This window comes from Chlorocebus sabaeus, chromosome 18, assembly GCF_047675955.1.
Source record: "Chlorocebus sabaeus isolate Y175 chromosome 18, mChlSab1.0.hap1, whole genome shotgun sequence".
Taxonomy (NCBI): domain Eukaryota; kingdom Metazoa; phylum Chordata; class Mammalia; order Primates; family Cercopithecidae; genus Chlorocebus; species Chlorocebus sabaeus.
Window position 1 is genome coordinate 56645936 of NC_132921.1, and position 14537 is coordinate 56660472.

Sequence of the window (14537 nt, forward strand, 5' to 3'; positions counted from 1 at the left end):
GAAACAATTTTAAGTCTACAAATATTTTAAAAGAGACAAAGTATATAATTCATGATTGTAGATATAGCAAACTTTTCACAAATGATAAAGTCAATTAAATATAGGCTTTTTTTCATGCCAGCTATGAAATGTATAAGCATAAATAATAGAGATGTTTATTCATAGAGAATACAATGAAGGGGTGATTTTTTTTTCTTTTAAAGATCCCAGGAAGCAAAGAGAAGAGCTGACAGGCCGAGTAATACTACATTATTACAATCTGTTAAGAACAATTAAGAAGTGAAGGCACAGGTGTCTTAAATTTCTTAGGGTAGGGAACAGGAAGTTATACAGTTTGGAGACCTTGGTGTTTAAGTTCTCTGAAACAATTTGGAAATTAATCTGCTAGCTTGCTGCTGTTCTTTGCACACAAGAGTCAGGGACAACATTTCCAGAATTAGTAGAAGTATTTCCAAAATACCCTGACGCCAGTGATAATGTGTAAGATGTAGCTGATTGAATTATCTTATTCTTTTCAAATGTATAAAATATAGTTTTTAAAATTTTGCCTACTAGGACCTATTTTATACTTAATAAAGATTGTAATTGTGTGGTGACAGAGAACATCTGGTTTGTTCTTCATGAAGTCATGGAAGGAGCATTCAAGTAAAGGTAACTATGACCTTAGATTTAAAAAAAAAAAAAAAATTCAGCTTTTATTTTAGAATCAGGAGGTACAAGTTTGGAGTACAGGTAGTGTACCAGGTACACTCGTCACCCAGGTAGTGAGCACAGTTATCTGCGAGGTAGTTTTTCAGCCCTCACGCCCCCTCACTCCCACTTTCTAGTAGTTCTCAGTGTCTATTGTTCCCATCATTATGTCCATGTGTACTTAATGTTTAGCTCCCACTTATAAGTGAGAACATGTAGTATCTGGTTTTCTATTCCTGCATTAATTTGCTTAGGATAATGGCCATTTATGCTGCTACAAAAGACATGATCTTGTTCTTTTTTATGGCTGTGTAGTATTCCATGGTGTATATGTACCACTTTTTATTTATCCATCCCACTGTCAATGAACACCTCTGCTGATTCCATGTCTTGGCTGTTCTCAGTAGTGTTGCAATAAACATACAAGGGCGTATGTTTTTTTATAGAATGATTGATTTTCCCTTGGATATATACCCAGTAATGGCATTGCTGGGTCAAATGGTAGTTCTATTTTTAGTTCTTTAAGAAATCTTCAAACTGTTTTCCACAATGGCCAAATTAATTTACATTCCCACCAACAGCATATAAGTGTTCGCTTGTCTCCACAGCCCCACCAGCATCTGTTTTTTCACTTCTTAATAACAGCCATTTTGACTAGCATGAGATGGTATCTCACTGTGGTTCTGATTTGCATTTCTCTGATGATTAGTGATGAGCATCTTTTCATGTTTGTTGGCTGCTTGTATGTCTTCTTTTCAGAAGTGTCTGTTCATGTCCTTTACCCATTTTTTAATGGGGTTGTTTTTTTCTTGTTGATTTTTAAGTTTCTGATTTTTTCTGTATATTAGACCTTTGTCAGATATATAGTTTGCAAACATTTTCTTCCATTCTGTAGGTGGTCTGTTTACTATGTTGACAGTATCTTCTGCTGTGCAGAAGCTCTTAGTTTAGTTAGGTTCCACTTGTCATTTTTTGTTTTTGTTGCAACTTCTTTTGGAGAGTTAGCCACAAATCCTTTGCCAAGGCCAATGTCAGGAAGGGTATTTCCTGGGTTTTCTTCTAGGACTTTTACAATTTGAGGTCTTACATTTAAATCTTTAATCCATCTCAAGTTAATTTTTATATATGGTGAAAAGCAGGGGTCCAGTTTCATTCTTCTGCACATAGATAACCAGTTATCCCAGCACCATTTGAAGAATCAGTCCTTTTCCCACTACTTTTTTTTTTTAGATGGAGTCTCACTGTGTCACCTAGGCTGTAGTGCAGTGGCAAGATCTTGGCCCACTGCAACCTCCCCCTCCTGGGTTCAGGCAATTCCCCTGCCTCGGCCTCCTGAGTAGCTGGGACTATAGGCATATGCCACCACACCCAGCTTATTTTTATATTTTTTTAGTAGAGATGGGGTTTCGCCATGTTGGCCATACTGGTCTCAACCTCCTGACCGCAAGTGATCCGCCTGCCTCAGCCTCCCAAAGTGCTGGGATTATAATAGGCATGAGCCACTGTGGCCAGGCCCCATTACTTATTTTTGTCGACACTGTCAAAGATTAGATAGTTGTAGGTGTGCAGCTTTATTTCTGGGTTCTCTATTCTGTTCAATTGTTCTATGTGTCTATTTTTGTATCAGTGCCATGCTGTTTGGGTCACTGTAGCCTTATAGCATAGTTTGAAGTCAGGTAATGTGATGCCACTTGGCTTTGTTCTTTTTGCTTAGAATTATTTTGGCTATTCAGGCTTTTTTTCGGTCCTATATGAATTTTAAAATAGTTTCCTCTAATTCTGTGAAAAATGGCATTTATAGTTGGACAGGAATAACACTGAATCTGTAAATTGCTTTGGGCAGTATGGCTATTTTAATGATATCAATTCTTTCAATCCATAAGCATGAATTTTCAGCAGTGTTTTGTATTTCTCCTTGTAGAGATCTTTCACCTCCTTGGTTAGCTGTATTCCCAGGTACTTCATTTTTGTGTGTGTGGCTATTGTAAATGGGACTGTGCTCTTGATTTGGCTCTTAGCTAGAACGTTTTTGGTGTATAGAAATGCTACTGATTTTTTTTTTTTTTTTTTTTTTTTTTTTTTTTTTTTTTTTACAACTGTTGGTTTTATGTAGACAGATATATCATCTAGCCTTTTTCTTTTTTTTTCTTTTTTTTTTTTTTCAGATTTCTTTTTTTTTTTTTTTTTAATTTATTTATTATTATTAAACTTCAAGTTGTAGGGTACATGTGCACAACGTGCAGGTTTGCTACATATGTATACTTGTGCCATGTTGGTGTGCTGCACCCATCAACTCGTCATTTACATCAGGTATAACTCCCAATGCAATCCCTCCCCCCTCCCCCCTCCCCATGATAGGCCCCGGTGTGTGATGTTCCCCTTCCCGAGTCCAAGTGATCTCATTGTTCAGTTCCCACCTACGAGTGAGAACATGCGGTGTTTGGTTTTCTGTTCTTGTGATAGTTTGCTAAGAATGATGGTTTCCAGCTGCATCCATGTCCCTACAAAGGACACAAACTCATCCTTTTTTATGGCTGCATAGTATTCCATGGTGTATATGTGCCACATTTTCTTAATCCAATCTGTCACTGATGGACATTTGGGTTGATTCCAAGTCTTTGCTATTGTGAATAGTGCTGCAATAAACATACGTGTGCATGTGTCCTTATAGCAGCATAATTTATAATCCTTTGGGTATATACCCAGTAATGGGATGGCTGGGTCATATGGTACATCTAGTTCTAGATCCTTGAGGAATCGCCATACTGTTTTCCATAATGGTTGAACTAGTTTACAATCCCACCAACAGTGTAAAAGTGTTCCTATTTCTCCACATCCTCTCCAGCACCTGTTGTTTCCTGACTTTTGAATGATCGCCATTCTAACTGGTGTGAGATGGTATCTCATTGTGGTTTTGATTTGCATTTCTCTGATGGCCAGTGATGATGAGCATTTTTTCATGTGTCTGTTGGCTGTATGAATGTCTTCTTTTGAGAAATGTCTGTTCATATCCTTTGCCCACTTTTGGATGGGGTTGTTTGTTTTTTTCTTGTAAATTTGTTTGAGTTCTTTGTAGGTTCTGGATATTAGCCCTTTGTCAGATGAGTAGATTGCAAAAATTTTCTCCCATTCTGTAGGTTGCCTGCTCACTCTGATGGTAGTTTCTTTTGCTGTGCAGAAGCTCTTTAGTTTGATGAGATCCCATTTGTCAATTTTGGCTTTTGCTGCCGTTGCTTTTGGTGTTTTAGACATGAAGTCTTTGCCCATGCCTATGTCCTGAATGGTACTACCTAGGTTTTCCTCTAGGATTTTTATGGTATTAGGTCTAACATTTAAGTCTCTAATCCATCTTGAATTAATTTTCGTATAAGGAGTAAGGAAAGGATCCAGTTTCAGCTTTCTACTTATGGCTAGCCAGTTTTCCCAGCACCATTTATTAAATAGGGAATCCTTTCCCCATTTCTTGTTTCTCTCAGGTTTGTCAAAGATCAGATGGCTGTAGATGTGTGGTATTATTTCTGAGGACTCTGTTCTGTTCCATTGGTCTATATCTCTGTTTTGGTACCAGTACCATGCTGTTTTGGTTACTGTAGCATTGTAGTATAGTTTGAAGTCAGGTAGCGTGATGCCTCCAGCTTTGTTCTTTTGACTTAGGATTGTCTTGGAGATGCGGGCTCTTTTTTGGTTCCATATGAACTTTAAAGCAGTTTTTTCCAATTCTGTGAAGAAGCTCATTGGTAGCTTGATGGGGATGGCATTGAATCTATAAATTACCTTGGGCAGTATGGCCATTTTCACGATATTGATTCTTCCTATCCATGAGCATGGTATGTTCTTCCATTTGTTTGTGTCCTCTTTGATTTCACTGAGCAGTGGTTTGTAGTTCTCCTTGAAGAGGTCCTTTACATCCCTTGTAAGTTGGATTCCTAGGTATTTTATTCTCTTTGAAGCAATTGTGAATGGAAGTTCATTCCTGATTTGGCTCTCTGTTTGACTGTCACTGGTGTATAAGAATGCTTGTGATTTTTGCACATTAATTTTGTATCCTGAGACTTTGCTGAAGTTGCTGATCAGCTTAAGGAGATTTTGGGCTGAGACAATGGGGTTTTCTAAATATACAATCATGTCGTCTGCAAACAGGGACAATTTGACTTCTTCTTTTCCTAACTGAATCCCCTTGATTTCTTTCTCTTGCCTGATTGCCCTAGCCAGAACTTCCAACACTATGTTGAATAGGAGTGGTGAGAGAGGGCATCCCTGTCTTGTGCCAGTTTTCAAAGGGAATTTTTCCAGTTTTTGCCCATTCAGTATGATATTGGCTGTGGGTTTGTCATAAATAGCTCTTATTATTTTGAGGTACGTTCCATCAATACCGAATTTATTGAGCGTTTTTAGCATGAAGGGCTGTTGAATTTTGTCAAAAGCCTTTTCTGCATCTATTGAGATAATGATGTGGTTCTTGTCTTTGGTTCTGTTTATATGCTGGATTATGTTGATTGATTTGCGAATGTTGAACCAGCCTTGCATCCCAGGGATGAAGCCCACTTGATCATGGTGGATAAGCTTTTTGATGTGCTGCTGAATCCGGTTTGCCAGTATTTTATTGAGGATTTTTGCATCGATGTTCATCAGGGATATTGGTCTAAAATTCTCTTTTTTTGTTATGTCTCTGCCAGGCTTTGGTATCAGGATGATGTTGGCCTCATAAAATGAGTTAGGGAGGATTCCCTCTTTTTCTATTGATTGGAATAGTTTCAGAAGGAATGGTACCAGCTCCTCCTTGTACCTCTGGTAGAATTCAGCTGTGAATCCATCTGGTCCTGGACTTTTTTTGGTTGGTAGGCTATTAATTATTGCCTCAATTTCAGAGCCTACTATTGGTCTATTCAGGGATTCCACTTCTTCCTGGTTTAGTCTTGGAAGAGTGTAAGTGTCCAGGAAATTATCCATTTCTTCTAGATTTTCCAGTTTATTTGCGTAGAGGTGTTTATAGTATTCTCTGATGGTAGTTTGTATTTCTGTGGGGTCGGTGGTGATATCCCCTTTATCATTTTTAATTGCGTCGATTTGATTCTTCTCTCTTTTCTTCTTTATTAGTCTTGCTAGTGGTCTGTCAATTTTGTTGATCTTTTCAAAAAACCAACTCCTGGATTCATTGATTTTTTGGAGGGTTTTTTGTGTCTCTATCTCCTTCAGTTCTGCTCTGATCTTAGTTATTTCTTGCCTTCTGCTAGCTTTCGAATGTGTTTGCTCTTGCTTCTCTAGTTCTTTTAATTGCGATGTTAGAGTGTCAATTTTAGATCTTTCCTGCTTTCTCTTGTGGGCATTTAGTGCTATAAATTTCCCTCTACACACTGCTTTAAATGTGTCCCAGAGATTCTGGTATGTTGTATCTTTGTTCTCATTGGTTTCAAAGAACATCTTTATTTCTGCCTTCATTTCATTATGTACCCAGTAGTCATTCAGGAGCAGGTTGTTCAGTTTCCATGTAGTTGAGCGGTTTTGATTGAGTTTCTTAGTCCTGAGTTCTAATTTGATTGCACTGTGGTCTGAGAGACAGTTTGTTATAATTTCTGTTCTTGTACATTTGCTGAGGAGTGCTTTACTTCCAATTACGTGGTCAATTTTGGAGTAAGTACGATGTGGTGCTGAGAAGAATGTATATTCTGTTGATTTGGGGTGGAGAGTTCTATAGATGTCTATTAGGTCTGCTTGCTGCAGAGATGAGTTCAATTCCTGGATATCCTTGTTAACTTTCTGTCTCGTTGATCTGTCTAATGTTGACAGTGGAGTGTTGAAGTCTCCCATTATTATTGTGTGGGAGTCTAAGTCTCTTTGTAAGTCTCTAAGGACTTGCTTTATGAATCTGGGTGCTCCTGTATTGGGTGCATATATATTTAGGATAGTTAGCTCTTCCTGTTGAATTGATCCCTTTACCATTATGTAATGGCCTTCTTTGTCTCTTTTGATCTTTGATGGTTTAAAGTCTGTTTTATCAGAGACTAGTATTGCAACCCCCGCTTTTTTGTGTTCTCCATTTGCTTGGTAAATCTTCCTCCATCCCTTTATTTTGAGCCTATGTATGTCTCTGCATGTGAGATGGGTCTCCTGAATACAGCAGACTGATGGGTCTTGACTCTTTATCCAGTTTGCCAGTCTGTGTCTTTTAATTGGAGCATTTAGTCCATTTACATTTAAGGTTAAGATTGTTATGTGTGAACGCTACTGATTTTTGAACACTGATTTTATACCCTGAAACTTTACTAAAGTCGTTTATCAGTTCTAGAATCCTTTTGGCAGAGTCTTTAGGATTTTCTAGGCATAGAATCATATCATCAGTGAAGACAGAGTTTTACTCCTTTTTTTCCTATCTGGAGGCCTTTTATTTCTTTCTCTTGCCTGACTGCTCTCACTAGAACTTCCAGTATTATGTTAAATAGGAATGGTGAGACCTTGTCTTGTTCCAGTTCTCAAGGGAAATGGTTCAAGCTTTTGCTCATTCAGTATGATATTGGCGATGGATCTGCAAGACTATTTTCAGAATGACACTGTAAATCCATAACAGCAGTTCCAAAGAACTGAGGAACTTTACACATTGCTTACACTATTAAGCATTTCAGGAGTATGTGTGGTCTACATTATTTTCCATTAATACTAATATCTTGGAGAGAAAGCCTTTTTCACTAAGCTAATATTTGCACAGATGGTGCAAAGGCAACAATGGGTTAAACTACTGTAAGAAAGGCAATGGCAAAGTGAAACAGCTGTCATCACATTCTACAGTGCTATGTGCTTGGAGGGAAGAAAAAAAAAAAAAGAAGAAGGCCAAGCACAGTGGCTCACACCTGTAATCCCAGTACTTTGGAGGGCCAAGGGTGCAGGATCACTTGAGGCCAGGAGTTGGGAGACTAGCCTGGGCAACACAGTGAGACCCTATCACTACAAAAAAAAAAATTTTAAATTAGCTGGGCATGATGGCACCTCTAGTCCTAGCTTTTGGAGGGTGAAGTGGAAGGAGCCCTTGAGCCCTAAGTTTGAGGCTGCAGTGAGCTAGTATCATACCACTGCACTCCAGCCTGAGCAACAGAGCAAGACTCTTACTCTAAAAAATAAAAATAAAAAAAATAGAGCCAATTTCGCTTTGAAACATCCTTGGATGAAGCAGTAAAAATTAACTTTACTAAATCTCAACTCTGCAGTAGAAACCTCTTTAATTGTGTATAACAAAATAGAAACCACACATAAAGCATTTCTGTTGCAGATCAAAGTAAGAGAATCTAGGAAAAGTACTGTAATTGAGTCGCTAGCTAAACTAGCCACTTTTTCCCATTTTTACTGAAAAGAATGGCAAAGCAATTGTGGTTATTCAGACTTGGGTATTTGTTAGATATTTTCTCAAGAACAAACTAAACCTCTAATAGTGAGGAAAATAATTGATAGTATTTGTTGCTAATGATAAAAATTAAAGCTCTCAAGCCAAAATTACAATTTTGAAAAATGTATAACAACTATTCTGAGCTTGATAGCTTCCTGGTATAAGAATTTTCTAATAAGGTTGGTGAATTTAATGAGCATGTTATTTTGATATCTTAAATAATAAAACTGGAAACATTTGAAAGATCTGCATAACTCAGTGAACCAGTATTTTTCCCAATGAACGATGAATGTCATTACAAAAATCATACGTGGGTAAAAGATCCATTCAGGGTGCAAGATAAACCAGTAGACTCTAAAGACTATCCACCATGATCCGGAGAAAAGCTATTTTAATAAGATAATCACTATTCCAACCACCTCTCTTCACAAGACCAGATATTCTCCAAATACTTCCAAAAAAATAACACATCACAAAACAGACTAAATGCAGAAGAACATATGAGAATCCAGCTGTTTTCCATTAGGTCAGCCACTAAGGAGATTTGCAAAATTGGTACAGCAATACCACTCTTTCATTCAATTTTGTTGTTGTTTTGGAAACTCGGTTTTCACTTAAATGCTAGTTATGTTAACGCTTAATGGGTTTACTGTTATTTTTTAATAAACAAGCTGGGCACGGTGGCTCACGTCTGTAATCCTAGCACTTTGCCAGGCCGAGGTGGGACGATTACTTGAGCTCAGGAGTTTGAGATCAGCCTGGGCAACATAGCAAGACCCTGTCTCTACAAAAAAATTTAAAAAATGAGCCAGGAGGTGGCACATGTCAGTGGTCCCAGTTACCTGGGAGGTTGAGGTGGTAGGACTGCTTGATCCCAGGAGGGTCAGGACAGCAGGGAGCCTTGTTCATGCCACTGCACTCCAGCCTGGGTGACACAGTAAGACCCTATCTCAAAAAAAATTTTTTTAATACAAAAATGTTAAACATTTTTCAGTTTTAATGTTAACCCCGCAAAAACAAAATGTTTTGGGGAGTCCTCAAGTTTTCAGAATATAAAGGTATCCTGAAACCAAATTATTTTAGAACTGCTGTTTAGTCATTCTAAAGTAAACAGATCTTAAAACCAGAGGCAACATTTGATTAATTCCTAACTGCTCCTATCTGTCCATAAAATTCACCCATGTTTTGTGGTTAAAAAGTCTTTAATATTTTATGGGATATGTGTTCCTTTCCATCATGTCTCTTCATCTAGAGTATTCCATTTCAGAGAAACAAGTCATCATATCCCCTTTCAAAACTAGCAAACCTTGAAAAGGGAAGATCAAATGTTTACTTTTAAAAAGACACCCAAAAGTTGAATTAAAAATTTGTTAGTATGACGTATTTTAGACATCCGAAATAAAAACATCTTCCCAAATGAAAAACTAACCATTTCAAGTGTGCTTTATTTCTAACATCTTACAGGCAGCATTAAAAACAGTAGTAAAGAAGGTATTTTAATATTTATAAACTATGCTTGTTTTTGCTGTATAATAATTGAAATATACACATTTTCTACTGGGGAAAAAAGGACAATTTTTATGTGAAAAATATAATTCTAATTACATGGTGAGAGAAATCTGTATATTATAGTAGTTCAAAAAACCCAAATCCATTTGTCTGTTACGTCCTCAGAATGCCTTAAGCATATAATATATTTGCTAACCTCCACCTTCACTCTTTTTAGTGTACCTATATATTTTACCTGAAAGAGGACGTAAGAAACCAAAGGCATATAATTTGGTGGCTAAAAGACATAGCACCTTGGCATTCATAAAAATATCAATAATCATCATGTTTAACATTTTCATCTGTAAGATGAGAATCTTATAGATAAGGAAAGTGAGGCCTAAGAGCATTAACTAACTTTTGTGGTCCCAAAGCTTCATGTCTATCGGACATATGAGAACTGAATTTCATTATCTATTGATAGCCTGGCTTTCTGAGATTTCATAATTCTTTTTTTTTTTTTTTTTTGGAGACAGAGTCTTGCTCTGCTGCCCAGGCTAGGGTGCAGTGGTGCAATCTCAGCTTACTGCAACCTCCTCCTCCCAGGTTCAAGCGATTCTCCTGCCTCAGCCTCCCAAGTAGCTGGGATTACAGCCATGTGCCACCACACCTGGCTAATTTTTGTATTTTTAGTAGAGACAAGGTTTTACCATGTTGGCCAGTCTGGTCTCAAACACCTGACCTCAGGCGATCCACCTGCCTCGGCCTCCCAAAGTGCTGGGATTACAGACATGAGCCACTGCACCCAGGCAAGATTTCATAATTCTAACAATAATTTCCTATTGACTAAATAATGAATCTTCTCTCCGAGGCCCTCTGTATGGTAAGGGAGGCAAGACTGATGTACAGAAATAATATATATATCAAAACATCATGTTGCATATCTTAAACATAAACAATTTTTAAAATGGTAAATTTTAAAAAGAAATATACAATAGGTTTATCTAGCCAAGATTAATAATCTTTACAAAGCTTTCAAGCGGCAAAAAACAAAATTTATCAAGAACTACATTTAAAATAAATCTCAGGCCGGGCTTGGTGGCTCATGCCTGTAATCCCAGCACTTTGAGAAGTCAGGGCGAGTGTATCACTTGAAGCCAGGGAGTTTGAGACCAGCCTGGCCATCATGGCAAAACTCCGTCTCTACTAAAACTACAAAAATTAGCAGAGTGTGGTGGTGCACACCTGTAATCCCACCTAAAAGCTGAGGCACGAGAATCATTTGAACCCAGGAGGCAGAGGTTGCAGTGAGTCGAGATTACGCCACTGCACTCCAGCTTGGGCAACAGAGCAAGACTCTGTCTCAAAAAAATTAATTAATTAATTTAAATAAATATCATTTAAAAATATGCATTTCCCAATTAAAACATGTTATAGGGATTCTACCAGAACCTGCAGGATTTTATAGCACTACTTACCAAAAGTTGTTCCACCAGCTTCTTCACATTTTGTCCCATTTCTGGGGACTGTGATCCACTACATGCTAGTTTTATTAACATTGCAAGGAAGTTCTTGCATTTCTTCACATTTTCTAGCATTGTCTAAATATGAAAATGTAAATATAAGCAAACACAGGTGTTAGTGAGCAAACAATTCAAAAAATCTTTCAAGGAACAAGATTTATATAAGGTGCAAGTAAGAGCTTACCGGAGAAAGATTAACCTGAACAGCTGCTGAGTTCTCTGCTTTAAGATTGGGCTCATTTGAAGGAGTGGATGATGCTCCCAAACTTGAAGGCTTCAGGGTAGTTACAGTATTCAATGGCTTTCCAGGAGTAACTGTGACGACACTGGTTGGCACAGTCACAGACTGAAATTAAAGGTATTAAATATTTAGGCATGTATTACTATGACACATTAGTGGGTGCCTCATTTCACACTCATCAGACAAGTTAATTTTGACATCTGTGGTTTTATGTTATGCTCTAACCTAGTCTAAGGTAATATAACAGTTCTAGGAACTCTTGAGTCTAGCAGATCTGGGTTTCATTCTCACCACATCTATCTACTATTTCATACCACCTACCAAGTGTTGACTGCAGGCAAGTTACTTAATCCTGCTAATCCTGATTACTCTCTGCAAAAACAGGGATAGCAACGGTACCTGCTGTCCTAGGATTTTTTGTGAAAAACAGTGCTAAAGCAAATAAGTCCTCAAAAAATATTATTAACACTCCAAGAAGTATTTGAAAGTCTTTATGAGAACATAGAATACTCTGCTTTTTCTTAAAAACAGAGCAGAGCAATCTACTTATTATCTAACATTCAGATAAACTGCTTTTATGTAGACCATTAAAGCATGAAGAATATTACAAAATGTGGTATGTTCACACTGAAAAGAATTTCAGTTGTTTCCTCTACCTTCTATCAAAATGAGGTGTGACTCTAGCACCACCTACAGGACAAAAACCTCATACAAGAAATCACAAGTCAGGTAGTAATTTAGAAAATCACATTGAGATAAAGCAACAATCTTATTTTAAAGACAAACACTAAAAGTTAAGAACATAATAAAAGTTTGGGATCAGGAATAAGGAATAGTATTTACATACAATTCACACAGAAAACTGAACAATGCACCATCATTTAATTTAAATGTCTATGTTCTACAAGCATGCAATTCTAAAAGGTCAAGTTGTTATCAACTTCAAGAAAACTTCCTTCTATAATAGTCAAGATAGATGAATTTGAATGTACAACAAAATCTCCCACATTAGAGAGACTGGAACATATATTAGACAAGAATGTTCTGAGTAACAAATGGGAAGGAGGACAAGTGCAGTGGCTCACACTTACAACACCAGCACTTTGGAAGGCTGAGTCAGGAGGATTGCCTGAGGACAGGAGTTTGAGACCAGTCTGGGCAACATAACAAGACCCTGTCTCCAGGAAAAAATGTCCTTTACAAACGGGAAGAATATTTAAAATGCTGAGAATTGACAGGAGAGGGGTGGGGACACATGGTAGCCCTAAGGTGGGTTTGGGGTATATGGGCCTTCATTTTACTATTATTTTTTTCAACAGCAAACATATTACATATGTGTACATATTACGTGTAGTCTTGTTTGCATATGTGTGTGTGTGTGTGTGTGTGTGTGTGTGTGTATATATATATATTTTTTTTTTTTTTTAAGACGGAGTCTGGCTCTGTCGCCCAGGCTGGAGTGCAGTGGGGCTATCTCAGCTCACTGCAAGCTCCGCCTCCCGGGTTTACGCCATTCTCCTGCCTCAGCCTCCCGAGTAGCTGGTACTACAGGCGCCCACCACATCGCCTGGCTAGTTTTTTGTATTTTTTTTGAGTAGAGACGGGGTTTCAACATGTTAGCCAGGATGGTCTCGATCTCCTGACCTCGTGATCCGCCCATCTCGGCCTCCCAAAGTGCTGGGATTACAGGCTTGAGCCACCGCGCCCGGCCGTATATTTCATATTAATGCATAATAAAAATATTAAATACCATATACTAATACATTTGAAACAAAACCAAAAGGGTTTTTGGAAAAACATGAAGTGACAAAATTAGCACAAAACACAGAAACTAGAATAGACAAATAAAAGATATTGAAATGATAACCAAAAAGACCTCCCTCCCTCAAGTCTCCAGACTCAGATACTTTCCATGTGATTTTTCCACACTTGTGCCTAACTCCTGTCTTAGACAACATGTTCCAGAAAAACAGAATAAGGAAAGCTGTTCAGTTCATTTTATGACAAAGGCTGTAACATATTTCAATACTGAATAAGGATAATAGAAGAAAAGTAAACTAAAAGCTCATCTGGCAAAAACTTTAATAAGATTTTTAAATTACTGATTAATGATGAGGACTAGAACTAACAATAAAGTTTTTAACAAAAGAGAAAAAATTAAAAATTACACCTTAATACAATTTTGTTAAATATAGATAGAGCCTCAAAGGCAACATTCAAAAGGAAGTCTCCCTCCTTTTCATATCCTTAGGCCTGCTCTCCAGAGACAATGACCACGCAGCTTCTTCTGAATTCTTGCGGAGATTTTCTAATAAATTTTTAGTTTTCTGTACAGTAAATAAGCCTCTTTCTTTAGTCTGTCTTATAATCAGTCATTAACTCTCTCCATAATTAAGAAAGTGTAATCTGGAATTTTAGCTGGTGGTTATGATCACCTCTGAGGACTGATGGGAGAGGTTCCATGGGGGCGTACTGTCCCCCTCCCTCAGGAAGCAAGCTAAAGTCCAACTGAAATGTGAGTTTAGGAAAAACGTCCTATCATTTATAAGAAGAGGGGACATTTATGGAATTCTTTTTATCCTGTCTCCGGTAAAAAAAATTGGTCCTTCATAACACTTTCTAGTATAGCTACTACTTGTATCTCACCACAGCGGTCCCCAACCCCCATGCCACGGGCGGGTATGGGTCTGTGGCCTGTTAAGAACAGGGACACACAGAGGCAAGTGAGCCTTATTGCCTGAGCTTTGCCTCCTGTCAGATCAGCAGCACCATTACAATCTCATAGCAGTGGGAACCCTCTGGTGAACTGCGCATGCAGGGGATTTAAGCTGCCCTCTCCTCGTGAGAATCTAATGCCTGATGATCTTCAGACGCAACCCGGTAGACACGGTGAAGGTCCCAGAAGAATCGCCCACACGCCTGCCCACTGGGAGGAGGGGTGGAGCCTCGGGAAGATCACGCCCTTTGCAAGGGGGAGGAGCCTGGCCTCTCCTGTTCCTGTGTGGTGACCCCGAGATTCAATTTGTGAGATGGGGGCCTGTTAACGGGAACCCCTCTGGCCCTGCTGAGTTTTTTTTTTCCTTTTTGCCTAATAAATTCCATTTCCCCTCATCCTTCAAAGTGTTTTTGTTTTGTTTTGTTTTGTTTGAGACGCAGTGTTGCTCTGTCACCCAGGCTGAAGTGCAGTGGTGCGATCTCGGCTCACTGTAATCTCCAACTC

At 38.2% G+C, this 14537-nt stretch overlaps 1 protein-coding gene across 3 annotated transcripts in view; it reads right to left on the reverse strand.

The window, feature by feature from the left end:
• Positions 1–14537, reverse strand: part of TAF4B (TATA-box binding protein associated factor 4b) — a 165369-nt gene that overhangs the window by 112426 nt on the left and 38406 nt on the right. For all 3 annotated transcript variants that reach the window (XM_037982427.2, XM_037982426.2, XM_007974399.3), the window contains 2 exons: positions 11261–11422; positions 11032–11154 (listed from right to left, as the gene is read on the reverse strand). In XM_037982427.2, the coding sequence (XP_037838355.2) occupies positions 11032–11154; positions 11261–11422 (285 nt within the window). The remainder of the gene's footprint in view (positions 1–11031; positions 11155–11260; positions 11423–14537) is intronic.